Source organism: Macaca fascicularis, chromosome 7, assembly GCF_037993035.2.
Source record: "Macaca fascicularis isolate 582-1 chromosome 7, T2T-MFA8v1.1".
Classification (NCBI taxonomy): domain Eukaryota; kingdom Metazoa; phylum Chordata; class Mammalia; order Primates; family Cercopithecidae; genus Macaca; species Macaca fascicularis.
Window position 1 is genome coordinate 91,321,299 of NC_088381.1, and position 27,701 is coordinate 91,348,999.

Here is a 27,701-nt window from a genome sequence, read left to right on the forward strand (position 1 = left end):
CGTCTCGAGCTTCCAAAGAGCAAGGAAGGGAAGAAGAGAGAGAGGGAGAGGAGAAAAAAACCAACCCAGCAGCATCGGAAATCGATGCACTTACACCTCAGCTGGAAGCAGGGACGGGAGTCGAACCGCGGCCGCCGAGCAGCGCGAGGCGGGGAGGGGAGGGGGCGGCTCTTGGAAGGGACTTCTCCGATGTGTTGATTCCTCTTTTTTCCCCTCCTCCTCCCTCCCTCCAGCGCTCGCTCCGGGGCGTCGGGGACGGAGATGGAAAAAATAAATAAATAAATTCACGGCGGTGAGGGAAGTGAAGGAAAATAATCAATGCTATTTGGCTGCGGCTGAAGTGTTTCCCCGGCTTCGTGAGGGGGTTTCCATTGATTCACCCTGGGCACTCGCTCGCTCCCTGCCTCCTCCTCCTCCTCCTCCTCCTCCTCCTCCTCCTTCTCCTCCTCCTCCTCGCCCTCCTCCTCCTCCTCGCCCTCACTCCTCCGCCTCATTCACTGGCTGGAGTCGAGGCGTCCCACACAATGGAATAATCAATACCCAGGCGCCCGGGGCGGCCCCACTGAGCAGGTGCAGCGACCCGCCCGCCGCGGCGCATGCCGGGAGTTGTAGTCTGTTCGCGCCCGCCCGCCTCTCGGGACCCAGGGCCTGGGGGCAGGCCGGCCAGCCCACCAGGTCGCCTCCTCGACTCTGGCTCCAAGTTCAAGCCGGTGCTTGCAAAGAGGGCAGGCCCCTTTAAACTCTTTTCCGTCTCCTCTCTTCTTCATCCTGTGGTCTGCAGAAACCATACATGTGTTTTGTTGTTTTGTTTTAAATCAGCTACAGAACAAACCCTGAGCCGCCCAAGGCCTCCTTTTTTTAATTCCCTTCTTCCTGCCTTATTATTCCCCCCCTCTCCTATTGGGTACTAGAACCTTTTCTACCGCAGCAATTACTCTTTAGTCTCTGAGAGCTTCTGCCTCCTCCACGCGGTTACATAGTCCCCTGAGCTGGGTAGTGGGAGGTTCGGGCTCCTCCTCCTCATCTTCAGTTTATCAGCTCATTAAGTGTTCCTGCAATTTTTTTTTTATTTTTTATTTTTTTGTTGTTGTTGAGATGGAGTCTCGCTCAGTCGCCCAGGTTGGAGTGCAGTGGCGTGATCTCGGCTCACTGCAACCTCCACCACTGGGTTCAAGCGATTCTCCTGCCTCAGCCTCCTAAGTACCTGGGATTACAGGCAAGCACCACCACACCCAGCTAATTTTTGTATTTTTAGTAGAGACGGGGTTTCACCATGTTGGTCAGGCTGGTCTCCAACTCCTGACCTTGTGATGATCCGCCTGCCTCGGCCTCCCAAAGTGCTGGGATTACAGGTGTGAGCCACCGCTGCGTCCGGCCCATTTTTTGTTGTTGTTTTTTGAGACAGAGTCACTCTGTCGCCCAGGCTGCAGTGCAGTGGCATGATCCCAGCTCACTGCAACCTTCGCCTCCCAGGTTCAAGTGATTCTCCTGCCTCAGCCTCCCAAGTAGCTGGGATTATATAGGTGCCCGTCACCATGCCCTGCTAATTTTGTATTTTTAGTAGAGATGGGGGTTTCACCATCTTAGCCAGGCTGGTCTGGAACTCCTGACCTCAGGTGATCCACCAGCCTCAGCCTCCCAAAGTGCTGGGATTATAGGCGTGAGCCACCTCGCCCGGCCGCTCCCGTATTCTAATAACAATAATTTCTAAGATTTCTTGAATGCACAGGGACAGTTTCAAGCACTTTTACATATATTGTCTAGTCCTCTCAATCTCAATAGTATCAATATAATAGATACTATTATAGTCCCATTTTACAGTTGAGGAAACTAAGGCACAAATAAGTGAATTAACAGGCCCAAGGTCCAATGGCCAATAAGTAAGTGACAGCACCAGGATTCAAAAACCTCCATGGTCTGGGTCCAGAGCCCACACTAACTGCTATAGCCTACTTCTCTTAAACAACACAACAAAACCCTGAAGTTCACATGACAAAAAAGAGAAAGAAATGAACATTTTGAGTTTATACTATGTAACAGTTTATGACTGAATCCTCATAGGTAACTGTGGGGCAGACCACATTTTCTCAACGAAAAAGCAGAGGCTGGCTGGGTGTGGTGGCTCACGCCTGTAATCCCAGCACTTTGGGAGGCCAAGGTGGGTGGATCACCTGAGGTCAGGAGTTCAAGACCAGCCTGACCAACATGGAGAAACCCTGTCTCTACTAAAAATACAAAATTATCTGGGCGTGGTGGCATGCACCTGTAATCCCAGCTATTTGGGAGGCTGACATAGAATAATTCCTTGAACCCGAGAGGCAGAGGTTGCGGTGAACCAAGATCACACCATTGCACTCCAGCCTAGGCAACAAGAGTGAAACTCCATCTCAAAAACAAAAACAAACAAATAAAAAACAAAAATCAGGCAGGTGTGGTGGCATGTGCCTGTAGTCCCAACTACTCAGGAGGCTGAGGCAGGAGAATCACTTGAACCTGGGAGGCAGAGGTTGCAGTGAGCTGAGATGCCAGAGTGAGACTCAGTCTCAAAAAAAAAAAAAAAAAAAAGAAAAAGCAGATGCTTAGGGAAGTAGAGTAGCTTGCCGATGGCCAAACATCTAGAAAGTGAAGCTGGGAGTCAACCCCAGGTCTGGCTCCGGAAACTGATCTTTCTGTTCAAATAAGCTGCAGCTTTTACCCCACTGGATTGGACCTTATAACACAAGGAAAAATTAGGTCTTCATCCCAGGTTAGCAAAACTGGAAAGCAAAAGATGGATGAAAAGCAGGCCCTAGGAGCTGGGGTTGCTTCCCTCCCTAACGAATGGTGCTTAACATGGAGTGGGGCCAGGGGTTCACCCAAGCTATCCCAAGTTCAAGATGCCATTTGTTTATTTATTTTTACACAGGGTCTTGCTCTGTTGCCGAGTACAGGCAGTAGCAGGATCATAGCTCACTGCCCTTGACCTCCTGGGCTCAAGCTATCCCCCTGCTTCAACCTCCTGAGCAGCTGGGACCACAGGCATGCGCTACCACACACAGCTAACTAAAAAAAAAATTTTTTTTTTTTTTTAGAAACAGGGTCTTGCTATGTTGCCCAGGCTGGTCTCAAACTCCTGGCCTCAAGTGATCCTCCTGCCTCGACCTCCCAAAGCGGTAGGATTACAGGTGTGAGCCAACGCACTTGGCCAAAATGCCATGTCTTTAAACCAGTGTCCTTCTCCTTATAATACCTCTCACTGGTCATGTGTTTCCAAAAACATACTGGGGAGAGGGCAGGTGTTGAGAACATGGCACTTCTCACCCATCATAGGAAGGAGTCCAGGAGTTAAGAGCCACAGTTCCTCAGGGAGCTTCCTCACATGGAAGGTCAGACATATAATTAGAGTCTCCAGATAACCATAATCCTCAGAGGGAGTAAGAAGGAATCATTTCTATTAATATTTTGTCTCCCAAAGCATTCAAAGGGTCAACCCCATGTTTTCCTGAATTTTATTTTTTGGGGGAGAGATGGAGTCTCATTCTGTCACCCAGGCTGGAGTGCAGTGGCGCCATCTCAGCTCACTGCAACCTCTGCCTCCCTGGTTCAAGCAATTCTCATGCCTCAGCCTCTGGAGTAGCTGGGAACACAGGCATGCGCCACCATGCCTGGCTCATTTTTGCATTTCTAGTAGAGACGGGGGTTTCTCCATGTTGGCCAGGCTGGTCTCGAACTCCTTACCTCAGGTGATTCACCGGCCTCGGCTTCCCAAAGTGCTGGGATGGCAGGTGTGAGCAACTGCACCGGCCTTTCTGTATTCTAAATGAACATAAGTAGTTCCACACCTGACAAAAACTGCTTAGGGACCTCTGGAAACGGACACAAATTCCTCAGTCTAGCACTCAAGGCTTTTTCTTCAACTGCATTTCCAGCCTCGTCTTCTACTTACATACCACCCAGGTGCTCTCCAGTTTCTGGGCCTTTGCTTAGGCTAATCCTGCCTCCATCCAGGTCTCCAACTGTTGAAATTCCATCATATCTTTAGTTCCTGGCCAAATATCACTTTATTCTCTGACAGAAAGTTTCTCACCCACTCCTACCCTGAACGTTCATGCCAGGAGGTATTAGATCTCCTCTAAAACTCCAGAGTAGCTAAACTGGACTTTATTACGCGCTGCCCCCTGCTCCCTTCCCTCCCCCAATCCCCCGCCACCCGCCACCCGCCACCCGCCACCATTGCCACTGGCCTGCACTTAACTGGCTGCTATAGCAGATATCTGCTGGACAGTGTGAATGGCTTGTATTCCAGGCCCATCTGCCTGCGTTGGGGGTGGGGCGGGTGGGTGTTGGAGATGGGACTGGGGCTTGAGCCCCTTGCACTCAACTCTCCCCGCCGCCCTGTAGCCCCAGTTCAGCTTTAGGCAAAGTACCGCAAGCACCAATTGCAGCTTTCCTGTCACCATAGCGACGGACGGGGCGAGAGGGCAAAGTCTCCCTTTGGAACTACATCTCCCATCATGCATCCGCGCCCCACGGTGCCTGGCTCAGCCTCTGGTCTGAGACCTGTACCAACCCCCGGGAGCTGTGCGGGGCAGACAATGAGGAGCAGAGCGCCAGGGGGCGGCCTCGCTCCCCTGGCCACCGCGGGGGTCGCGGCCTCCCATTACATAGCGTGTCTCTCGAGCCCTGGCCTGCTCTCGGCACCGCCACAACGGACCTAATATGGCCGCTGGTGCCGGGACCTGCCGGGCCCGCGGAGGGTCGGGACGAGGTCCGGGATCAGGAACTGCTCCCGGCATTCCTCGCGGGTGTATGGCGTGGGCTCCCTTCCCCCTCTCTGGGTCCCGCGAGGAGACTCTCGGGCTTTGAGGTGAGACCTGAGGTTCCGCTGGCCAGTAGTGTAGCAGGAAAGGGCAGGTCATCCCGGGTCGTGAGCCACTAGCCTCCTGGGGTGGGAGGGTGTAGAGAGGGGGGCGTTGAAAGGATACCCGCTACCCAGCCTGCTTTCTAGGGGGCTCTTTGGATTGAAGACATCAGCAGCAGTGGAAGGGATTTTACTGGAGACCTGTCACTGTCAGAACGTTAAAATACGACCGACGGGGCCTTAATGTCACCGAGGTAGAGAGAAAAGGGCAGTAGCCCTAGAGACTATTGCGACACACTGTGCCCCTCATAAGTTCTTCCAGGGAGGGGGTCTGTACTGAGTTGACGCCCCAGGAGCTGAGCATGAGGCTTTGCATCCTTGGGAACTCAGCAAACGTTTGTTCAACCAATTGCAGGTAGCATGGCCCAGGGCTTGATAGAGGTGGAGCGAAAGTTCCTTCCAGGGCCTGGCACAGAGGAGCGGCTGCAGGAGTTGGGGGGCACCCTGGAGCACCGGGTCACCTTCCGAGACACCTACTATGACACCCCTGAGCTGAGCCTTATGCAGGCTGACCACTGGCTGCGACGACGAGAGGATAGTGGATGGGAGCTCAAATGTCCTGGAGCAGCAGGTGTCTTAGGACACCACACGGAGTATAAGGAACTCACAGCGGAACCTACAATTGTGGCCCAGCTCTGTAAGGTGCTGGGGGCTGACGGCCTGGGGGCTGGAGATGTGGCTGCTGTCCTGGGCCCATTGGGGCTGCAGGAAGTAGCTAGTTTTGTGACTAAGCGGAGTGCCTGGAAACTGGTACTCTTGGGAACTGATGAAGAGGAGCCACAGCTCAGGGTGGACTTGGATACAGCCGACTTTGGCTATGCTGTGGGTGAGGTAGAGGCCCTGGTGCATGAGGAGGCTGAAGTACCAGCTGCCCTAGAGAAGATCCACAGGCTCAGCAGCATGCTTGGTGAGAGAGACAGGCCCTTTTGTGCTTTTCCTGCTCCCCACTTCTCTCTTTTGGAGGCACCCACTGGACCATGTAGTGGGGGAGGGCCTCTGGATTAAAAAAATTTTTTTTTTAAATAGAGATGAGGTTTTGTCATATTGCCCAGGCTGGCCTGGAACTCCTTAAGCAATTTGCCTGCCTCAGCCTTCCAAAGTGCTGGGATTACAGGTGTGAGCCTCTGCGCCTGGCCTGGATTATTTTTGTAATGGGAATTGTTTTAGCAATTTTCTAAGTTTGCTTACAGTTCTGTGAAATCTCATTTTCTCTTTAACAGTAGCTAATTTGGATTTAGTCCTTCCATGTGTCTAATCCCAGCCAACCTGTCTCATTTAGTTCTCATACCTATAGCCAGATCTCCTTCAGTTTCATTTCTCAGTTCCCTGCTTTAACTCTTCCTTCCCCCAATCTTTTTTTTTTTCTTCTTCAGTCACCACTCCTCCACAAGGAGGAGTAAAAAGCCTTTTTACAAAAGCTGCCCTCTGGCAGGCTCAGACTCAGGATCTTCCGATCATGAGACTGATGCACTGCCCACTACACCAAGAGTCCAACCAATCTTCTGTCCTTTTGTTTTACAGTTACCTAGATCCTTTTAATTTGTCCTTTCAGCTTTTCGTAAAGGGCAATAACATTATAGTTATGTGAGACAGTGGGGCATGATTTGGTAGATTTGTTCCCAAGCATAATTCCCTTGTAGACAGTTCATTCACACTAGTGTGGAATTTTGCACCCCATGGGGCCTTACAGCCCTGCAGTGCTGTTTGAGCTCCCTCAGCAAACATACACTGAGTTCCTTGCTACGTGCCTAGCACACTGTCAGGCACTGACAACAGACACCAGCAATAGGCAATTCCATTCTCACCTTACGATGTAGAGGTGAGAACTCTATGTGAATCCCACCCCATGGCTATAGCTTCCCTCCTCTTCTTTCTATAGCTCTTGGTTTCTATTTGTACATCTCTGCATGTGCTTCATTACTAAGCTTATGAGCTTTGGCCTGGTCTAGATGGGCTTTAATCTTTTTTTTTTTTTTCTTTGAGACAGAGCCTAGCTCTGTCCCCCAGGCTGGAGTGCAGTGGTGCGATCTCAGTTCACTGCAAGCTCCTCCTCCCTGGTTCACGCCATTCTCCTGCCTCAGCCTCCCGAGTAGCTGGGACTACACGTGCTCACCAACACGCCCGGCTAAGTTGTTGTATTTTTAGTAGAGACGGGGTTTCATCACATTAGCCAGGATGGTCTCTATCTCCTGACCTCGTGATCTGCCCGTCTCGGCCTCCCAAAGTGCTGGGATTACAGACGTCAGCCCCTGTGCCCTGTGATGGGCTTTAATCTTGATTGTGGGACAGGGTAATAACTGAAATGAGCTGATGTTGAGGTATCCTTCATATTCTTGGTGCCTGGGTGCCTCTTCGCCATTTCTCCTTGCTGGAGGAGAGGCTCAAGTGTGGCTTCTAGTCCCACTCTTGCCTGAAGTTGCTCTTTTAGGTCCCAGTTCCACAAGCAGGCAAGGAGTGGACTAGTGTGTTATAGAAGCTGGGTGGATGACATTCAGAACCCCAGTGTGGCTTTGGAAACATCCATGGGTCCTGGCTAGGTGGCCAGGGAGCAGAGTCAAAGTGCTTGTGGCTCTGTCCATTTCTCTCCTCGTTGTCCTTTTACCTGTAGGTGTGCCTGCACAGGAGACAGCACCAGCCAAGCTGATCGTGTACCTACAGCGTTTCCGGCCTCAAGACTATCAGCGCCTGCTAGAAGTGAACAGCTCCAAGCAGAGGCCACAGGCGACTGAAGATCCTGATAACTGCCTGGGCTAGGGGTGTCACTTCCTAGAATGGGAAGGGAACTCTGGGTCTAATGGAGTCCACTCCTGGCCCACTGTGCCTCTCCCCTCAGCGTCCCTTCTGACAGTGACTCCTCTCTCTCTAGCTCTGCCTGTTTCTTCCCCCTACTCTAAGCTACTCTTCCTTGAGCCCTCCCTGGCTGCTGCTTCTTCCCTCATCCGTCAGATGCAATCTGTGGGCCGCCCCTCTCCCCTGGCCGCTAAGCAGCCTCCATTGATTTCCGCTCGTGTTTATAGGATTTCCACTTAGCCGTGATCAGTAGTTAAGCACAGGAAAATCCCTTGCCACCCCCCTCCCTTGGTCGATGCCATTGATTCTGCCAGCAGCTCCTAAACCGCCTTACAGCTGAGTTAGACGATGAGGGGAGGCAGCAGGGATTTCCCTGCCTTGGGGTGTGGGAAATAGAAGCAAGTTGAGGAAATGGTTGGGAATCCCAGTTAGAACTCTAGAAATTCTAATCTGATTTTGCCACTGTGCCCAGCTCTGGCCCAGAGGGTAGAGTGCCGCCTGTAGAAGTTTGGGGCAAATTTGTTCCCTGACCTGAAGCGGGTTAGAAAGAACCAGCAGCCGCCCCATCCCCGCCCCTGTGTTGAGACAGGTTCTCAAGGTTCAGGGGAAGATGCATACCTCTTATGTAAGAATGCTTTTCCCTTGCTGTTATTCATACACATTTTCCACTTCAAATATACCCAAATATGGCTTTCCTCCCCTCTCAGGCTTTATTGGGCTTTATTTGTGGGAGAAGGGGGCTGGTCCCCAGTTTTTGCAGTGCAAAGCCAGAGTGCCACCTGCTGGTAGCCCTCAGGTGTAGGTTTCAAGCGGCTGGGGCCCGCTGGGGTTTGGGACACAGGAGAATTTCAGGCTGTGATGGAGACAGTTACTGCCACGATTCCACAGGCAAGTTGTTCACCTCAAAGATCTCCTGCACTGACTGGTGAAAGTGGTTGTAGGTGAGGCGCAGCTTTAGCCGCACAGGGGCCTAGGAATAGGAGAGCGGGGACCAGGGTTAGCACCCATGACTTCTCCTATCCCTGGGTCTTGTCTTGGGGGGACTCCTGAAGCTCACCTTGTTAGGATTGAGGATTCTGAAGAGCTGGGTGATAGGAAGGCCACCCCGAGCTGGAACTGTGTTCCCACTGGGGGCCTGCATTTGGAGCTGGAGACTCTGAGCACAGGAGTTTAACAGAGCACAGTATGGCAGTAGGTGGGGCTCAGGCAGCTCCTCTACACCCAGTGGCTCCACACCCTTTTCCTGTAACTCCCCAAGTGCTGATCTCCAGATGACTCAATCGCATCTCACACTGTCTCCCACCCACCACCTCCACTTAGTGGCCTTTTCTCCTGGAGTCCCCAGGCCACCTCTGAACCCTGATCTTTACAAACCTTGGGCACAGCAGCCTGGCAGATGAAATCGGTGACATCACCCTCTGAGGAGTTGGTGGCAGTGGCGGTGATTAACAGCAAAGCAGGGTTTTCAGGGGGTCGAATGAAAGACAGATTCAGCTGTACTCCCTCACGCTCAAACACTTTGAGATCTGGGATGGGAGCTGGAGTAGGGAGACAGAGGCAGCTCAGTGTGCAGGTTTGAGAGAACATGTTTGTTCATTCAACAAAAATTGAGTGAACGCCTACTGGCCCTGCACTATTCGAGAGGCTAGTAACAAAGTAGATATGAAGATGAGGCTGGAGCTTACTGTCTAATGGGGGAGAGAAACAATAAAAAAGGGCCGGGCATGGTGGCTCATGCCTGTAATCCCAGCACTTTGGGAGGCTGAGGTGGGTGGATCCCTGAGGTCAGGAGTTTGAGACCAGCCTGGCCAACATGGTGGAACCCTGTCTCTACTAAAAATGCAAAAAATTAGCTGAGTGTGGTGGGTTGTGCCTGTAGTTTCAGCTGCTTGGGAGGCTAAGACACAAGAATAGCTTCAACCTGGGAGGCGGAGGTTGCAGTGAGCTGAGATCGCGCCACTGCACTCCAGCCTGGGTGACAGAGCGAGACTCTGTCTCAAAAAATAAAAATAAAAATAAAATAAGCAAGATAATTACAGACCATAATAGATGCTATGAAGGAAGTAAGTCATTCTAGAATAACTGGGGAGAACTGACTTAAATAGGAGCGGTAGGGGAAGGCATCTGACATTTTAGCTGAAGCCTGGAGTGAGAATGAGCTGGTCATCTGATGTGCTCGGGAAAGAACATTCCATGTAAAAAAGAACATGAAATGCCAAGGGTGGGAGGGTGTGAGGAGCTGAGAAGGGGGCAGTGAGTGGGTAGTGGGAAAGTGGTATAAGAAGGGCTGGGAAGGAAGCAGGGCCCTGTAGGCCAGAGAAAGAAGTCTGGAACAAAGGGAAGACAGGTGACCATGACTGACTTCATCCTTTTACCTCCTGAGATGGGGATGGGATGGGGGACACACAGGAAGAAGCAGGGTCCATGAGCCTCAGCCCTTGGCTTAGGAGAAGCAGCACATTTCCACCTACCTTCTCTAAGACATCTTCCTTTTGCTTAGGCTTACCTGGGGGTGGAGGTGCACAGGGAAGGTCCAGCAGGTATACCAGGGCACCTCCAGGGGAGGGGTCCAGAGGGGGAGGATGCTGGGCATCCCCAGAAGCCCCATCCAGGAGATCTAGCAGATCCAGGAGCTGTGAGGCCTGGCGGAAGGGACAGAAGGGGCAGGGCTGGGTATGAAGCTCAGCCTGTCTTCCTACCCCAGGGTTTCCAGCCTCCTCACCTGGGGCTCTGTGGGTGCTGGGACTGCTTCTGAAAGTTGGGCTGCTGCTTTGCTTTCCTTTGCTTCCTCATCAGCCTGAGGGCCATCTCGCTCCACAAGAGGCATTTTTTCCAGGATGGCAGCCCTGAGAGGATGGAATGCAAGTGTGCCTCTGTGGTCTTTGGGCCTTTCACAAGAGGCATCTAGGATGATGACTAGGAACATGGAGCCCTGGGCACATGGTGGCTCAGAAGTTCCCTTCTGATTTCCTAAAATGACATGTTGTTGCTGATTTTCAGATGAGCAAGGAGGGTTGGAAGCCAGCTTAGCTTCAATTAACAGTGGGTGGGAAGCTCTCACCGTGGATGTGGAACACAGGTGAGGATGAGGCCCTTGTACCTACAAAAGGGCATTTGGGAGAGGGCAGGGGTTTGGGTCCCATGCTGCAGCACAGTGCTGGACACACCTCATGTGATCGTACTTCCGGAAGAGTGTGTCATACTCCACAGCCCGCTGTTGCAGCTCTACGTCCAAGCAGCTCTTGTAGATGGACACCACCTGGCGGATGCGGCTGGGCCAGTGTAGTATGTAAGTGGCAACGGCAGTGTGCCACTGCAGGATGTGGCAGGAAGGAAAGGCCCATGGAGCAGGGAAATACCCAGATTTGGCTCAAAAACAAGAACCTAAGGGCTTGGGGTTAGGGCGGGCTGGGTATATATGCCTGGAAAGAAACTCAGAAATGGGTGGGTCCAGTGAAAGGCCATCTCTCAAGGGGCTGGGACCCCTTCTTACTTATTGTCCCCTTGGAGGCGAGTGCTGAGTTTCATGAGGGCTGTGAGGGCATATCCTCGAGTGGCTGGCAGGGACATATGGGACTGCAGCACCTTTTCCAGCAATGCCAGTACTTCCTCTTCGTCCACCTTCAGACATGGATACAGTTAGTGACCCTGGTGCAAGTCCTGCCCCGCTGACGAGTCCCTCCTCAGTGTACCCCCAGTGAGGTCTCACCTGAAGGGGCTCAATCTCCTCACAGTTCCCCTCCAGCAGGAGGTCCCCATATTCCCCAATGCACCAGGCTGCCACCTGCACCAGTGGTTGCTACATGGAATAAGAAACTGCTGGGCTGGCCGGGCATGGTGGCTTACGCCTGTAATCCCAGCACATTGGGAGGCTGAGGCGGGAGGATCGCTTGAGACCAGGAGTTCAAGACCAGCCTGGGCAACATAGCGAGACCCCCATCTCTATTAAAAAAAAAAAAAAGAGAGAGAGAGAGAGAGAAACACTGCTGGGCCAGTGTCTGAGGTCCTCTCCCCACTTCCAGACATGGTAATATCCCTTTAGGCAGTACAGAGATGGTGGAGGGGGGTTGGAAGGGTGGGGAAAGGGAAGTTTGTTACCTGGCTCCCACTGCCCTCTGGTGGCCAAGCATCAGAACTACATGGCCTAACCACACAGGATGGAAATGTGAGAGGGTCCCTCCCTTGTGGAAGGTGTGGATGCTTTCTGCCCACCCTATTTAATTAACATGGAAGAGGGGGCTGTAGATACTGCCTGGCATCTGTTAATTCATTCAGCATTCAAGGTAATAATAAAACCTCATAAACACAAGAGCTTTAATCTCAAGGCAGCTCTAAGAGGCAGTCAGGGTACGTGGAGCATAAGGGAAGTTAGTCATCTGTAGTTACATAGCCAGGAGGTACCAGAGTCAGGATAAAAGCCCAGATGTTCTTAAAAACAGGGCTCTGTGCTTGGATGTCTTCTGCACTATGTAGGTAGCTGTGATCTTGAGAGAAAAATTGGAATCTAGTATAAGGAGGAGGCCGCCCAGGATGGGCAAGGGAGTGGTTGGGCAGCCCTAGGCCTGGGTAGGTGGGAATGATACCTGGGAAATGTCTTCTGCCAGGGCATTGTAGAGGCGGCGCACAGAGTAGGCATGTAGCTCCTGGGCCCCCCCAATCAGCTGGGTCAGGTTGGCCACTGCATCATCCCGCACATGGGTACCTGCCTGGAAGGTGTGGGCATGGCCAACTCAGTGTGGTGAATCTTGACCACTTCTGCCCAGCTCTCTGACTGGCCCCTGCCTCACCGTGGTCAGCACATGCAGGATGGTGTCTATGTGCCAGCGTTTGGTGGGAGCAAACCTAGGGGATATATGGCTCATCAGTCCTGGTACTGACCCTGCCCAGATTCTACCCTCTTCGACTCCTGGGCACCTCACCTTTCTGCAGCTAGCAGGATGCCTGAGGCACAGTCAGCCCGTAGGTCAGGCGGGCAGGACTCCAGAAAGGCCTGCAGCTCTTGCATCATGGCTCGCACATTGGAGCTATTTACCAGAGCCAGGCTTAGTTCCAGGGCCCTCCTGGCAGGAGAAAGAGGTTTCCATGCAGGTAGCCCAGGTTATCCTGGTCCATGCCTCAGCCCCTCTGCTTCCCCAGGGACCTGTCCCCCTTAGTCCTCTTACTCCAGCTGCTCTAAGCTGGCTCGAGTCTTGGCCACAAGGCACTGGGAACCTCTGCCCTGCCCTCCCGTCCCCTGTATCACTGCTCACCGGCTGAGGGAGGCATCAGTTTCCTGTAGACAATCCACCACAGTGGGCCGATGCCGCTGCACAGCACTGTGATCAGACTGCACCAGTCGAAGCAATGATGTCAGGGCTACATACCTGGTCAGGATGGGGGAGGTTCTATCACACCATGGCCATCAGCCCCCAGTCCCCATCCTGTCTTGAGTATAGGGGTAAGAGAGAAATGGATCAGGAAGCTCTGGAGGAAGGAGGGCAGAGGGCCAGGGGATCAGTGGCACAGCCTAGGTAGACAGTTGGGACTATTACCTAATGTTCCTGTCACTGTTGAGTAGGAAGCGGCCAAGAATGTTGACAGCTAGAACCTATGAGAGGCAGAAGCTGGGGTCAGCCAGGAAAGAAGCAACCTGCTCAGCCATTGAGGAGTGAGAACACATTGGCGCAACACGATGGGGCTAGGAGGAAGAAACCAGCACGCAGGACCTGTGTGGGTGAGGTGGTGGGCGGGGCCATAGTGGGAGAGGCATAAGGGATGATACCCGTAGGCCAGCTGCAGAGCGGATATCCATGATGGTGAGTACTGTCTCAAACAGGACCGCATTCCCGGCATTTCGGCTGGTGTCTGTGTTAGTGGCCACCTGAGTGGAGGAGAGAGGAGATGTATCTGCTCAGGGCCCTCCTCAGGTCTCCGTTTCTTTTGATACAGGGTCTCACTCTGTCACCCACAGCTCACTGCAGCCTTGACCTCCCAGGCTTAGGTGATCCTCCTGCCTCAGCCTCCTGAGTGGCTAGGACTACAGGCACATGCCAACAAGCCCGGGTAATCCTCAGGTCTCTTGAAGGACTCTAACATGTCATCTGTCCAGCCTTCAACCATCCAACAAAGTTCCCTTAGCCTCTACTATGTGCCAGGGCCAGCCTGGGCACTGGGGCAATAGCACTAAGACAGACTGTGTCCCTTCTTCATGGAGTTCACTGTCTAGAGGAGACGGAGAGGCAATGATATGGCCACTGCACAGTGAGGAGTCAAGTGAAGGGCACCCAGGGCTGGTGGGGTCTCCAAGCAACACAGCTAACCAGTGCCCTCCTCCCAGCCCCGACCTGGGCCAGCAAGTCATTCATGGTCTCACTGCTCTCCTCGTGGTTCCGGCCCAGGATCCGAAGCAGACGAAGTATCTGGACCTGAGGTTGGGTTGAAAATTGAAAGGTGAAGGGGTTCATAGGATAAGGAGTCATGGAGCTGAGGAGAAAACTCTAACATGGAGGAGAGCACTGTGAGGGTCTGGCTCGCTCCCTAGATCCTCCCCACACCTCCTCACCTCCACAGGTCCCTTGGTCCTGGGAGGGGAACAGAGGTGTCTGAGGCCAGGGGAGTTTAGGACAGGCTTAAAAAAAAATTGTTACCAAACTGTATTTTCCTGACTTTTAGGCATTCTCTCTCCCCTCACAGGTCCTGGGATGACCTGAGCAATCCTGTGCCTGCTATTCTGCTGCCCAGGACACTGAGAGGGCCAGTGTTCTCTTGGAGGAGACCACTGGTCATGGTCTTACTGCTATGCCCTCTCTGTTCCAGGGATACAGCAGTGAAAGGTCACCCCACCTGCAGGAAGGGGTCGCTGACTCCAGATATGCTGTGTTCTGTGGAGTATCCCGTTGTCACCAGAGTCCGGAGGATCTGTACCAGCTGGGGTACCACCTGGAGGGAGGGCACAACTTTGGGCATTTGTTCTAATCCTCTCCAGCTAAAGCCCCATTCCTTCCCCACTGACCCTCTCTTCAGGCCCAGGGCCTGCCCCTTCACCAGCCCACCTTTCGGAAGTGCCTGAGGGCTGCAGGGCTTCGTTCGCAGAGCTCCGTGATCAGCGTGATGGTGCCCAGCAGGATGCCTGGGGTCAGGGTCGGGGAAGTGAATGGTGGGGGCCAGGGGCAAGAGAGTCTATTGTGTGTGTGCCTGTGTGTGTCCGCTACCCTTCTCCTATGAGCTGGTGTTCCCATCCAATTTTCAATTCTTCTGTCCACAGAGCTGAAGCAAAGGATGGGGAGCCCCACAGCCTTACCATGGTGACGCTCGTGAAGCAGGTGGACACAGGGTGGGAGGAAGACGCTGGAGAGTTCAGGGACCTTCCGGATCATGTGCACTGCAGTCAGAATAGCCTGCAGAGGTCCGGGGCCTCAGACAGGGGTCAGAGGGGATTGACCCCTGCATCTACTACTATATGGCACACAGCAGGCAGTATCTGCAGGAGCAAGTGCCAGGAGTCCCACCATCTCACCTTCTTGCGCACGTAGGGACTGGGCTGCAGGAGCAGTTTCTCCACCTCTGGGGCCAGGTCTCGGCACATCTCAGCAGAGCCCATGGTGCTCAAAGTGCACAAGGCCAGGCCTTGTACTGGCTGAATCCCCTGGCTCAGGTCACTGCAGGGTTTGGGAGGACGGTCAGTCAAACCTCTGAGAAAATCAGTCCTTTTCAATACCCACAACAGGCAGTCCCCTGGGATTTCCAAGGTCCCTACTCTCCCATCTCCCTGATTCCAAGTGATTGCCAGAACCCTCTCACTTCTTGATGCTGTTGGTAATGAGCAGGTGGGCATCGTGCCTCTCATCCAATAGAAGCATGGCCCCCAGGTAGCCCACCCTCTTGTCTGTGAATCTGGAGGAGGCGATCAGTTTCAGGCACTCCATCTATAGTCAAGGGGGCAAACCAGGAAGAGGCAGGGGTGAAACCATAGACACTCACATCCCTGTTCCATCTTCCTCTTTAAAACCAGATTAACCTGTGGGGCATCCTATCTCATCACTCTCCCTTCAACAAGAGGAGAAGCTTAGGAAATTCAGGCGTTAGTGGGTAGGAGGAACTAGGAGTTGAGGAGGATGGGAGAGGAAAGGAGGAGGTGCCTGCCCTAAACGAGGCTGGCCAGAGAATGAAGGGTTCAGGCCAGCTGATGACCAGTAGGGGTAGCAATGGGGAAAGAGGTTTGCAGTGCAGCCTGTGATGACTCTGAAATTGTAGAATTTTAAAAACCAGGGCATAAACAGGTGAGAGAGTCCGTGACTCTGCCCCACTAGCCTTCATCAAGCTCAGGAGGGAGGTATTCCTGGCCAGTACCTGTCCAAAGTGGGCGGGGTAGCCCAACATGTGGACGTAGAGCAGTTTGGCCAGCTGCCGGTGCCTGTGCACTGGGTCCCCATCGCGGAAGGAGGCCCGGATGTGGGCGCACTCCTTTTGGATCACCTCCCGCTCCTGGGCCTGAGTCTTGGCCCCGCGAATCTCTTCGATGAGGTCCTGAAGCTTCAGCGAAGGCGCCACCATTCTGACTGGCAGAGTCCGGGAGTGAAGAAACACTCTCTGGCCGGGCGTGCCTGGGTTTTCGGCCCAGGCGCGTCCTGTGTCAGGACCCTAAGAGCCCAGGTCCCACAGGTACCCTAAAATTGCTCCCGCATTTTACCTTTCCCGAAGTAGGTCTCCAAATTCCGCGACCACCCCATCGCCCGAGAAGCCCACTACGCATGCGTCGACACCCTACCGGCGCCCCTTCCTATTGAGCATGCGCTGGAGCCCCACCTATTTCTCCCGTTTCCTCCCCCTACCTGGTACCCCATCCCTAGCTTAGCCATTGCTTTCTTTCCACGACCCTCCGCTGTTTCTTCCGCGAGCTTCCTCCCCCGATTTCCATCTCAGGCAGCGGCAGCGACAGCCTGCCTACCCCCACGACTCCAGCCTCACCTGGCTTCTGCCTCAACTCCGCTCCTCTGCCCCCCAGCGCTTCCTGGTACGGGGCCGAGCAGGGGTTGGTGATCCGTGCGGTCCTTCCCTCTCCCCGCCTCCACCACGGGACCCCGCCCTCCTGGGCCGACTGCAGAGCCTTCCTGGATCCTCTGACCTCGAGCCTCAGGCTTTAGCGGACAGACAGCATGATAGGCCTGGAGTTCTTCAAGAGGCCTCCTCGCACATCGTCACCACCCGGAGAGCCTCAGTTTGGATTTGAAGCCATCGCACCCCAAAGGAGATGACAATCCCCCCCCTTTTTTGAACTTTTTTATTAATATATTTTTTTTTTTGTTAAATTTCTTTGTATTTTTTTCCTGCAAGACTTGGTGTTGGCGGCACTGTTGTAGTTTAACTTCAATCCCAAATTCCATGAAATAGAAATCAGAAGTAAAGGTTGAGAGGGGAGGAAGGAGGGAGGCAAGCCAAGGAATAAACAGAGTTTGACTAGAAAAAAAGAGGGTATGTGTGGTGGGCATTCCCGGGCAAGGCCATTCCTTGAGGGAGGGGGTTGGCAGGCAGCTTGCCTCTGCCTCATGCAGGGGAGGGAGGAAAGATCCCCTGGGGACCCTACAGTCCCCTCTTCCTAGGGCTTCCTGCTCCCAGGGGAAAAGCTAATACCAGAGAGGGATCAACCACAACCTCAAACAGGGCTCTCCACCCACCTGTCACCCAGGTTTGACTCCCACCTCTGCCCTGCCTGGGAAGCATGTGAGATCAGCTTTCTTTGATCCCCTCCTTCTGTTGTTTTCCCATTTCACAAGATTCTGATGTGAAGGGGGAAGGGACATAACCCATTTTGAGACTACTAAACTTGTCACAGCTTCTGCTTCCTTGTGAGCTCCTGTTATCTTGTCTGGTCCTATCCCCAAGAAGTGCCTCCCCCGACCACAACTCCCAGAGTTGGGGTGTGGGGGCCTTGCTCAAGTGCCTCTAACCCTCTGCAGTAGAAATGTCTTCTTCAGGCCCCTTAGGAATTTAATCAAAGGCCACAAGTGAGTCCAGACCAACCAAATAAACTATTGTGGGGGAGACAGAAGGGTGGGAGAAGGCAGTGGCAAAGTCTGGGCGGGGTGGACTTGACTGCATTGGATATTCTCTGTTCCTTTACACGTTGCTCTTGGCATGGCATGCCACCAGAGGGGGCTGGAGGAGGGGCTGGCCGATGAGGAGAAAAAGAGGGAAATGGTAGGGAGTTATTCTACTTTTCACTTCCCTTCTCTCCCTCAGGGAAGGATGGAATTGGGCAGGAACCCAGCTCAGTGCTTGGAGGTGAGCTAATAGCCTCCAAGATTAGAGGTGGAGGATGCACCTCCTGCAGCTTTTTCACTAGGCCTCAGAGGGACAGCAGGCCCCTCAGGCTAGGGAGCCACAGCAGCGCAGCCAGTCCCTTGCCCGGCATTCAATCACTCCTTCTTCATTTTCTTCCTCCTCCTTTCCATTCAGCTTCCAGGAGTCTCCTTAGGACACCAAACCCCCACCCGCATCGAAGTTGAGGTCTAAAGAAAAGGTGGGAGGGCGTGGGGCAATGGTCTGACTTAGATTTGTGTGTCTCAGAGAAGACAGCAACTCTGAGAGAGAAAAGCCCTTCATATGTAAACAATCTAGAGAAAGAAGGGGTTGGAATGGGGAAGGGAGTGAGGAACACAGAGACAGATCCAGAAGAAATGAGATAATCTGAAAGAAGAGAGGGAAAGAGAAAGCGAGAGAAAAAAAACAAAGGAGCACAGAAAAGAAAGGAAGAAGATAAAGAAAGATAGGAAAAACAGCCAGGAAGAGGAGAAGAGAAAAAAGGCAGGTCAAAGGGGTGAAGAGGCACGCAACCAAAGCCAGAACCAGGCCAGGAAGTAGCCTCAGGTGAGGAGCTGAGAGAACAGGAACGCCAGGCTGAGGTCCAGGAGGGCCACGGCTCCCACCACCAGGGGGTTGGCAGCTCCCTAGAGAGACAGAGGGGGAAGCAGACTCAGTCCCCAAGGACAGTGCCCACCTTCCTGCCCTGGCTGAGGTGGCAGAGCTGAAGGGTCTCAGGTACCTCCCTGCAGAGCCTGGAGCAGGGGGATCGCCAACATTTGTTTTGGATTGCAAAACCCTGTCTTCTCCCAGGCAGGGCCCCACCTTTCCTCTGGCACCTTCAATACAGGGACAGCCCTTCCACCTCCTCCCTCTAGTCCCCTCCCATCAGCATATCATGTGTCCCAGGCAGGAGGTGCCTGGCCTTAGTAGCAGACATTGGCAGCAGCAGCCAGTACTGCAGCAACGCAGAGGGATGAAGGGGTGAGGATGTGGTTGCTAGGAAACAGAAGGCCTAGAGTCCAATCAGAGTAGAGGGTTCTAGGGACACTCCACCTCTCCCGGTTTTCTGCCTTCTTCCCTATTTCAACTTCTTCCCAGGAGAGGGAGGGAGAGTCAGGGTAGGGAGGGAACAATCTTTTCCTTTTTTATTTCTGGGCACCAAAGAGAGAAAGTGCGGAGGTGGGGGTGGGGGTGGAGTAGGAAACTCAGAGCTGGAAATGATATGGAAGGAGAACGGGGGAAAAATATTCTGGCTCTCCCATTGATTATTAGTTTATAACCCTGGGCAAGTTACTCTAAGTGCTCTGGGCCTCAGTTCCCCCATCTGTCAAATGAGGGAGTAGGCTTGTAGGCGTGTAAGGTTCCTTCCAGCTCGAGCACCCTCTATTTTTTTGAGGTGGGATGTGGTCCAAGACTGGCCAGGCAGAGGAAGCCGAGTGGAGATAAAAAGCCCCCTGGCGATCAGACAGGTCTGGAAAGGGTGGGAGGCAAGGCTTTGGGAGAAGAGGACACACAGCAGGGACAGAGGATCTCACCGGCTGGGCAGGCCTCTCGGTTGCAGCAGGCTCCCCGAGTTCTTCTGTCAGGCACCCAGCATCAGGACCCCTCGAGGACGAGCCCCTCAGGACCAGCATAGCGATGGGCTCAGGCTCCGTGCCTGCTGGGGCCCTCAGCAGGGGCAGGGGCTCTTCATCCTCCCCCTCCTCCTCTCGAAGACTTCCTGAACTGTCGCTGCAGCCTCCAAGGAGTGGGGAACCATCTCTGGGCCCTGGCCCTTGCATCCCAGCCTCATCCTCAGCCTCATAGCCAGCTAGTTCCTCTGCCTGTGCGCCTGGCCCCCCCCACTCCTCAGGCCAAGCTTTGGGGCTGGAGAAGGGACCCTGGTCCCCTCCAGGAGGCAGTGGGCTCCGGCAGGCAGGGGGTCGCCAGGGTTGGCGGGAGGAGGCAGGACTGCTGGGCAGTTCAGGGGATCCCTCTGAGGGAGTCAGTCCGTTCTCATACACCCCAGGGCTGTCCTCATCCAGGGGCTCCGTGTCGGAACCTTCTGAGTCCTGCCTGGGTCTGCGGCCTGGGTAGGGATAGCTGAGAATCAGAGGGGCCTAACTGGCCTTGGGCTGGAGTGGCTGCAGCTTTATTCCTGACTGGGCACTTCCCAGGACTTTGGAATTCCCAGGCTCATAGCCTGTCACTGCCAGACTCCAAACCCCCCATTAACCTATTGCATACATTCCCAAGTCCCACTCCCCAGACTACCAGGTCTGGCCCCCACCCTGTGTTCCTTGCACCCTCATTCCTTGTTTTTTCCCATCCCCGGTTCCCTTGCAGGGCTTCTCATCTGTTTCCCCACACCTGAGTCTCTCTAGCTTCCTAGGGGCCTCACTCCCCTCCCCCCAGCTCCCATGCCTCACCTGGGGCCTCTAGCATGGGCTGCAGGTCCTGGGCTATCAGTTTGGCCATTCGAGCTGCCTCCACAGCCTTCTCAGCGACACTGCTGGCTGCCACTGCCTTTAGGAGGGCGTCTGCTGCCCTGTTGGATCCAGAGACAGGGACTTAGCAGACCTTCCCCCACTTCAAATTAGCCCCTGCTCAGATGCTCCAGCCCCCTAGCCCCATCCCCTCTATATCATATCCTCCTCTCTTCTGGAGTCTTCACCCTTCCCCACACTCTGCCAGCTGCTTCCCTTCCTGGCAGGCCAGGGCAGCTCCCATTCGGTTTCCTCCCCCTGACCTGGGCTGCATTTGCCATCATCACACCCTCCTGCTCCTCTCACAACCTTCTACTGCTACGTCCTGTAGTAACACTTCTTCCAGTTGCAAGGGCCAGGACCTCCTGGAACTCTGTCATTCCATTCCTGTCCTGCCTCCCTCCCAGTGACAGTTGAGACCTCACTCTTTTAGCACATCCCCTGCAGTCCTGCTTGGTGCTTACGAGCTATACCTACCACCTTCTTTGCAGTTAGCACCTCCTCTTGTTACTAACCCCTCTCACCCCCTGGAGTCACAGGCCTCTCTGTGGGGTCCAGCGCAGGGTCCTGTACTTTGATCCTCCCTTCCAAGCAGCTTTGTCCCTGCCCCGTTCCCTTGTTCAGAGCCACTGTCTCCCTCATGTTAACAGTCTCTACCTCCCTTTCCCTTTCTACCATCTCTTTTCCTTATTATTAATCCTATCTCTACCAGTGCAGATTTCCTAGCATGATAATTTCCTATCTTGCGTTCCTTCGGCCTCTTCTGTTATCACATTGTTCTTCACCCCGTCACTGCTACCACCCCACTGCCCCCGCTCATGCTTTTCTGAGCTCTGGAACTGGAGTAAGAGTGGGTCTCGCCTTTCAGTAATGATCCTGTCCCCTCTCCCTACTAATATGCATGCTTTCTCACCATTGCGACTACACTTCTGGCTAAACCCTTAGTCTCCCTTCCACACCCCCTCCCACTTTCCCTGCTCCTTAGGTGCAGGCAGTCTGGGAGTCTGATCAGTCTTTCCCCACTGTTGTTTCTCAGTTCTCCCTCTGATGTCAGATGCTTCATCAGTTTTCTCTTCCCTTTCACCCTCTGCTGTTAATCATAGATGCCTTGTCCTTAAATGAGTTCTGTAATTCCGAGGGTAGGACACAAAGGAGCTGAGAAAGAGTCAGTCAGATGAGCTTGCCGTGGGCTTGAATGGATCACACCCCATGACTTCCTCTGGTCACAGGCCTGTTCTCTCTGGCTTAGGAAGGCAGTCTGGTATGGGGGTGGGGAAGAGGATGGTGATATCTACTGTGCACATTCTTAGTCCATAGCCTCTTATTTATGTTCTTTGGGAGCTATGATTAGTCCCTTCTCCTTAAACCTGGTGGGTCAAAGATCTTTAGAGCCTGTTGGGAGGGATCTCAGATAACGTGGTTCTTCTGTCTTAGAGACTTTCTGACTCTATATGACTAGCCCTGTCCTGAAACTGAGCTGGTCTCAGGGTGCACAGCAGGCACATGTGCAGTCTCCTGCCTCTGGCCTTTCAGTAGGGCAAAGTCAAGGAGAAGGTGGACAGGGCTGTCAAGGGCACCTGTTGAGCCATGAGCATGAGGATCATGGTCTTGGGTTGTATTGAGTTATTTTGGTGGCCTGAAACTGGTGCACTGATGAGGCCTGTTTTTGTATATGAAGAGTATGGATGATCAAGTCCTATTCAGTAGACTTAGTCTGTGCTCAGGCCTCAGACTCATGCCAGGGTCAGGCTACCTGGCAGAGGCACCTGCTGCTGAGGCTCTGCTGTTTCCATGGCAGCTGGCAGCCAATCAGGATTGCCAGGCCTGTTGCTGGGGAGACCAACCAACCTCCTCCCACTGCCTGATCCTCTAGTTACTGAGATCAGTTTTTCCTGCACATGTCTCCACCCTATCTAGCCTAAAATGTTCCCTGGTGCTCTGCCCTCCCCCTTCCCTGGCTTAAGGCCCTGGGCTCTAACATCCAGACTCCCAGACAGATCTATAGATGCACATTCTCTGACTCAAACGTCTACTCTGCATTTGGCATGTTTATATTCTTTCTTTCTCTCTCTCTCTCTCTCTCACACACACACATACACACACACTCACTCACTGTGTCACCCATTATACAAACTCATTTAAGCATATCTGGACATATCCTGATCTCTGATCTCTAAAGAAGTCTCAAATTTAAATGAAATCCCCCACCCCTTTAAAAGAAAATCCAATATGTGAATATTCAAATATGTGAGTTGTATAAATAAGGGGTCTATGAATCTCATTACAAGTGGATTTTTGGCTTCTTTTAGATTTTTTTTTTTTTTTAGACTGGCTTTCGCTCTTGTCACCCAGGCTGGAGTGCAGTGGCGTGATCTCGGCTCACTGCAACCTCCGCCTCCCAGGTTCAAGTGATTCTCCTGCCTCAGCCTCCCGAGTAGCTGGGATTACAGGCACCTGCTACCACACTGAGCTAATTTTTGTATTTTTAGTAGAGACAGGGTTTCACCATGTTGGCCAGGCTGGTCTCAAACTCCTGACCTCAGATGATCCACCTGCCTTGGCCTCCCAAAGCACTGGGATTACAGGCGTGAGCCACCGTGCCTGGCCTTCTTTCAGATCTCTGCTATCTAATTCAGTAATTACTAACCATTTGTGGCTATTAAGCATTTGACATGTGTCTAGTCTGAATGGAAATGATGTGATTTAAATGTAAAATTTAAGGGGCAGTCCCATGCTGCACACCTTGCTGCTCACCTCGCTGCGCAGGGAGCCTTGCTTGCTGCCCAGGGAGTTGCAGATTTCAAAGACTTAGTTCAAAAAGAATTTGTAAAATATCTTAATAATTTTACACTGGTTACCAGTTGAAATGATAATATTTGGATATATTGGTTTAAATAAAAATATTATTAAAATTCATCTCACCTGCTTCTTTTTATTTTCTATTCCTTTGTTTGTATGTTTTTTTATTTTTTAGAGACAGGATCTTGCTATGTTGCCCAGGCTGGTCTTGATGGGCTCAAGTGATCCTCTTGCCTCTCAAGTAGCTGGGTCTACAGGTGTGTGCCACAATGTCTGACTTCTTTTTATTTTTTAATGTGGTTACTAGGAGATTTAAAACTACCTATTTGGCTTATATTCCTGCTAGACAGCACTGCTTTAGATAGCAAGGTTCCTGATGCAAGGAAATGTAATTTGATTTACATAAAAGTTTGATTTACAGGGAAGCCTCTTCCCTTCAAACCTCCTATCAGTTGGGTAAAAGAAGGCAGAGGGGGCAAAACTGGGAGAGACTATGTTTTCAGATGGATAAGTCAGCAGTACAAATTCCCAAAGGCCCAAGGCTGAAATGGTGTCAGGCTGGGATGTGGTTAGGAAGGGACAGTCCCTCTTCCACCCAGGGCTGATGCTCCCAGCCTGAGGCCTGAAGACTGGATCAGCTGCAAGAGGAGGAAGACTAGGGACATGTTTTGAGTTCCAAGAGATTTCTGGGCCTGCACAAAACAGGTTCCTTGCTACTCCCACACACAACAATGGATTCCATAGACACGTCTCCACACAAAAGACACCGAGACACATTTACAGTCTTACACCACCTCCCTCAAATACCCAGCTACCCACAGTTACACCCACATCCACCTGTAGCCTCGGATATAAACACTGAGAATGCCCAGGGCTACAACTGCCTGGCCTTAGGCTTGCTATTCCCCACCAAGCCCTAGGCCTTAGGCCTTGGTCCTCCCTTAGGCACACCCCCCTTCCCGGTCCCCAGCGCACCCCCTCCTCTTAGTCCAGCTTTGCCCTCTGAACTGGACGCCCACCTGGCAGCGGCGACCTCCTGGCGCTGACGGGCAGCGCTCACGGCTCGACGGGCGCCCTCGACAGCCCTGTCCACCTTCTCCTTAACTTTGCCCCGCCGAAGGGCCAGAGGCAGGAGGCTGCGGACGCGCCCTCCGTGCACCAGCCGGTTGCGCTTGTACTTGCCCTCCTCGCGGGAGCCGTCGGGGCGGGTGGTGCGTCCGTAGCCGTGCCGCCGGTTGCCCAGCCACTCGCCCTCGTAGCGCAGCCCGTTGGAGCGCTGGCTCACGCCGAAGCCGCTGCGCCGGTCTGCGCGCCACTCGCCCGCGTACACTTCTGTGGCCGAGCCCTCGATGAGGGCGGGCGGTGCTGCGGCCGGGGGCCCGCTGGCCTCCGAGCCGGGCGGTCCGGTGCTGCCCACCTCGCTGCTCACCTCGCTGCGCAGGGAGCCTCGCTTGCTGCCCAGGGAGCTGCGACGTCCGCCCGCTCGGAGGCCGCTGAGCAGCAGCGAGCGACGAAAGAATCCGCCGGTCGCCGGAGTGCGCTTTCGGGAGGACGCGCCGTCGGCGTCCCCGGGCCCGGCCAGCACGAAGCCGCCCCGGGAGCCCGAGGCGGGGCTGCCTCCCTCGTCGCCCGGCAGGGGCAGGGGTGGGGGTGGCGTCGGGGGGTCGCTGTGGCCGGAATCCAGGGAGGTGCGGCGGGGTGAGCGCAGCAGCGCCGCCTGATGGTAGGGCACACTCTGGCGCACCCCGTAGCCGTGGCGCTTCCCGGCCTGCCACTGGCCCTGGTAGGTGCCTGCGGGCGGTGGAGGGGTGGGAGAAAGAGTCAGGCCGTGCCGCTGGGCTCCTTGCGCCCCAAGTCCCAAGCCCCCCTGGAAGCCCAAGCGTCAGGCGGGAGAGGTGGAGGCGGTTAGTGTGGAGGTCGGGGAAGGGCACTGGGAGCCGGGGACAGGCCAGGCTGGGCGGGAAAGTGTGGAAGAGCAGAATGAAGACGGGCAGGTAGCAGGAGCCCTACGTAGATTTTGGCAGTGCGGGTAGACAGGGGAAACGGGGAGGGCCCGGCAGGCGTGCGAAGGACAGGCCGGTGGGGGCGTTTAGATAGGCAAACAGGACTCTGAGTGGCACGCAGAGAGCAGAGGTGTTGGGGACAGGCAGGTAGAGAGGGAGGTGTGAGGACAGGCAGACAGGGAAGGGGTGAGGGAGAAGCGAGCAGGAGACAGACAATTAAGGAAAGCATAATCATCGTGGGAGAAAGCAGAAATTGGGGCTGGAGGTCACATCGATGTGGGGCGGGGGACAGATGGATGGGCGCAGGTGCGCAAATGGAGGGCGAAGGCGCAAGGCTAGGGAAGGCGCACGCGGACGAGCAGACAGACACTAGTGGGCCGGGTCCCGCACCTCCGTCGGAGTAGGTCTCGGTGCCGTAGCCGTCCTGGAAACCGTCCTTCCAGAGCCCGGCGTAGCGCAGGCCGGACACGCTTTCCCACACGCCGCTGCGCCCCTTCAGCCCGCCCAGCCACTCGCCGCGGTACGTCCAGCGGCTCTTGCGCTCCACGCCCAGCCCTTCGCGCTTGCCTTGCTGCCAGTGGCCCTGGTAGCTGTGTCCACCGGGCCCCGTGAAGACGCCCAGTGACTCGAAGCCGTGTGCCCAGCAGCCGCTGTACTCGCCCTGGGCGCCGGGGCCCGTGCACACGCCGTAGCCATGTGCCCGCCCCGCCTCCCAGCCCCCCACGTAGCAGCCCCCGTCGTCAAAGTCGAACTTGCCCCCGGGGGACATGCATGTAGTTGGCGCGGCCTCAGCCCCCCGGCGGCTCAGCGCATCCTGGGGCTGGAGAGCCGGCTGGGGGCCTTGGAGCCGGGCGAGGTCTGGGGGCGGGGGCAGTTAGACCGGGGCCGGGCGGGGGGGCCCCAGCGAGGGCAGGCAGGGCCGGACCCTCATCCTGAGTGGCTGCGGAGAAAGAGGGAGGGGGGCAAGTGGCGAGAGAGGCCCCTCCTCTTTGCCCGCCGCTCCCTGGCCCGGTGGCTCGGGGCATCAGCACCGCCCCCCAATCCACCCCCCTCCTTCGGCAGCATTTTCCAGCAGCTCCCAAGCTTGGGGGGCATGTGGGCTTCCCCCATTTCTGTTTTTGTGGAGCGGGCCCCTCCCAGGACTTGGGGCCCCAACCCCAAGCAGGAGTCCCAATTCTCCAACCTAGAACCCCGAAGTGTCGAGTGTGGATGGCAGTTTGGGGGTCCTGAGAGGGGGCTGGGCAGAATCGTAGGGCACCCGTTTCCCTGGCTGCTGTCAGGACCCCTCTGTCCCGGTTCTTCGGCGTCTCTGGCAAAGGGATGGGGGTGGGGGTAGAATATGTAGCGGGGAGATCGGACCAAGGTGGGCAGACGGTTTTTCGGGGGCAATGGATGGGGCCCAGGGGAGGCTCTGCAGGGGAAAGGCCAGGGTGGGGACGGGCAGAGAGGCAGAAGGGAGGGGGCAGGCTACTCACCATGTGGGCTGGGGCTCAGGCTGCCTCCCCGGCACAGCATCCATGGCAGGATACCTCCACTCCCACCTCGCCCGGACAAGCCAAGCCCCCTCCCCTTCCGGAGAGACTGCTCCAACCCAGAGAGGAAAGGTGGGGGAGTCCGGAGAGTCCCCTCTCTCCCCGCTGGAGGAGCAGGCTGGGTGGGGGGGGCGAGGTAGTGGCAGGGGTGGGGGAAGATGAGAATAGTGTAGGGGAAAAAATCTGCCTTGGATGGAGATAGGGAAGAAGAGCTGGGAGCTGGATGCAAAGGGGGAGGGGGCTATCAAGAGGGGGTGTTTTTATTATTTTTTTCTTCTTATGGTTGGGAGAGGAAAAATAAATCAAAATTCCGATTCCATCCCAGCACAAATCAATGTTTGCTCCATCCCAGCATCACGGGGGAGGCTGGGCCAGGCAGATTTAAAGGGGCAGGGAGAAAAGAAAAGAGAAGAGGGTGGGTAGAGGAGGATATGGTGAAGAAGAGATAGAGGCAGTGATGCGGGTGGTGGTGGGGTCCCCAAGCAGAAAAGGATGGGTGTCCGCTAACCCTTCGGTGAGGGAGGAGGCAGGCAGAGAGGAGAAGGAGATGCACTGAGACCCCCAGGGAGGAGAGAAATCCTGGCATGCGGGCTAGGAGTGGGGCGAGGCGGAGGGGAGGGAAGAGGAGCGAGGGGGAGGAGACTGAGTTGAAGATGGGGAGGCAGGGGGAGGCCGAAGCCGGGCGGGGGAGGAGAGATGCTGGCGAGGCTGAGAGAGGGTGAGAAGAATACAAAGAAAGAGGTGCAGGGGTGAGCACTAAGGAGGGGGGAGATGCAGCCTGAGAGGGAGGAAGGCGGGGAGACCCATTCGGGGGCTGGAGAGGGATGACAAGGAGGAGAGAAGCAGGGGAGGAGGGAAGAAGGGGGAAAGAAATAGATATGGAGACTGAGAGAGAGAAATAAGGCTCGTGAAGGGAGGGAGAAAGCTCTGC

The 27,701-nt window shown here is 54.6% G+C and overlaps 4 protein-coding genes and 1 long non-coding RNA gene across 64 annotated transcripts in view; 2 read left to right on the forward strand and 3 right to left on the reverse strand.

Annotated features, from left to right (window-relative positions):
• The window catches only part of ZFHX2 (zinc finger homeobox 2), a 31,532-nt gene extending 31,006 nt beyond the window's left edge, over positions 1-526 (reverse strand). The window contains exon 1 of one of the 2 annotated variants that reach the window (XM_005560899.4): positions 95-526. The gene's annotated coding sequence lies outside the window, so the exon portion shown is untranslated. The remainder of the gene's footprint in view (positions 1-94) is intronic. The other variant, XM_015453591.4, reaches the window with a different exon arrangement.
• Positions 1-8,391, forward strand: part of THTPA (thiamine triphosphatase) — a 47,199-nt gene extending 38,808 nt beyond the window's left edge. For 8 of the 9 annotated variants that reach the window (XM_065548661.2, XM_045396217.3, XM_045396223.3 and 5 more), the window contains 2 exons: positions 5,256-5,807; positions 7,509-8,391. In XM_065548661.2, the coding sequence (XP_065404733.1) occupies positions 5,256-5,807; positions 7,509-7,654 (698 nt within the window). In that variant the 3' untranslated portion in view covers positions 7,655-8,391. Of the gene's footprint in view, positions 1-4,569; positions 4,847-5,255; positions 5,808-7,508 lie in introns of those variants that run through there. The other variant, XM_065548662.2, reaches the window with a different exon arrangement.
• On the reverse strand, positions 8,378-16,686 carry AP1G2 (adaptor related protein complex 1 subunit gamma 2). Of its 50 annotated transcripts, none has more exons than XR_012415612.1 (23): positions 16,637-16,686; positions 16,019-16,223; positions 15,470-15,594; positions 15,186-15,327; positions 14,970-15,066; positions 14,722-14,798; positions 14,513-14,608; positions 13,990-14,094; positions 13,452-13,550; positions 13,222-13,277; positions 12,940-13,053; positions 12,610-12,750; positions 12,478-12,532; positions 12,274-12,396; positions 12,092-12,174; positions 11,400-11,489; positions 11,184-11,311; positions 10,858-10,962; positions 10,413-10,536; positions 10,197-10,332; positions 9,065-9,228; positions 8,748-8,846; positions 8,378-8,660 (listed from the first exon to the last, which is right to left on the reverse strand). XR_012415612.1 is itself a non-coding variant. In XM_073997007.1 (22 exons), exons 2-22 carry the CDS (start codon positions 16,220-16,222, stop codon positions 8,559-8,561), a joined length of 2,358 nt encoding a protein of 785 aa, XP_073853108.1. In that variant the 5' UTR covers position 16,223; positions 16,637-16,686; the 3' UTR covers positions 8,378-8,558. The 50 variants fall into 50 exon arrangements, 34 of the variants coding, with proteins under 34 accessions (XP_073853108.1, XP_073853105.1, XP_005560940.1 ...); XR_012415611.1 differs by having other exon boundaries at positions 10,858-11,003; XR_012415610.1 differs by having other exon boundaries at positions 10,858-11,003; positions 16,019-16,227.
• On the forward strand, positions 16,081-16,977 carry LOC141407264 (uncharacterized). Its single transcript, XR_012415620.1, has 2 exons — positions 16,081-16,330; positions 16,674-16,977. It is a non-coding gene; the product is annotated as an uncharacterized lncRNA (long non-coding RNA).
• A 498-nt stretch (positions 16,978-17,475) lies between these two features.
• Positions 17,476-27,350, reverse strand: JPH4 (junctophilin 4). Of its 2 annotated transcripts, XM_005560876.5 has the most exons (7): positions 26,714-27,350; positions 26,422-26,547; positions 25,629-26,178; positions 24,255-25,026; positions 20,380-20,498; positions 19,507-20,039; positions 17,476-18,615 (listed from the first exon to the last, which is right to left on the reverse strand). In XM_005560876.5, exons 3-7 carry the CDS (start codon positions 26,005-26,007, stop codon positions 18,532-18,534), a joined length of 1,887 nt encoding a protein of 628 aa, XP_005560933.1. In that variant the 5' UTR covers positions 26,008-26,178; positions 26,422-26,547; positions 26,714-27,350; the 3' UTR covers positions 17,476-18,531. The 2 variants fall into 2 exon arrangements, with proteins under 2 accessions (XP_005560933.1, XP_005560934.1); XM_005560877.5 differs by lacking the exon at positions 26,422-26,547.
• Positions 27,351-27,701: the final 351 nt, after the last annotated feature.

Excerpts from the sequence above, each read along its gene's own strand:
- AP1G2 (XM_045396209.3), bottom strand. The coding sequence starts at position 16,398 with ATGGGGTGGTCGCGGAATTTGGAGACCTACTTCGGGAAAG. Across the intron at positions 10,537-10,857 it reads CGGAAGTACGATCACATGAG|GGCTGCCATCCTGGAAAAAA; the intron begins GTGTGTCCAGCA and ends CCATCCTCTCAG. Across the intron at positions 8,847-9,064 it reads GCCAGGCTGCTGTGCCCAAG|AGTCTCCAGCTCCAAATGCA; the intron begins GTTTGTAAAGAT and ends TCCTGTGCTCAG.
- JPH4 (XM_005560877.5), bottom strand. The coding sequence starts at position 26,007 with ATGTCCCCCGGGGGCAAGTTCGACTTTGACGACGGGGGCTGCTACGTG. Across the intron at positions 20,499-24,254 it reads CAGGAGGTCGCCGCTGCCAG|GGCAGCAGACGCCCTCCTAA; the intron begins GTGGGCGTCCAG and ends TGGATCCAACAG. Across the intron at positions 18,616-19,506 it reads CCGAGAGGCCTGCCCAGCCG|GGAGCTGCCAACCCCCTGGT; the intron begins GTGAGATCCTCT and ends CTGTCTCTCTAG.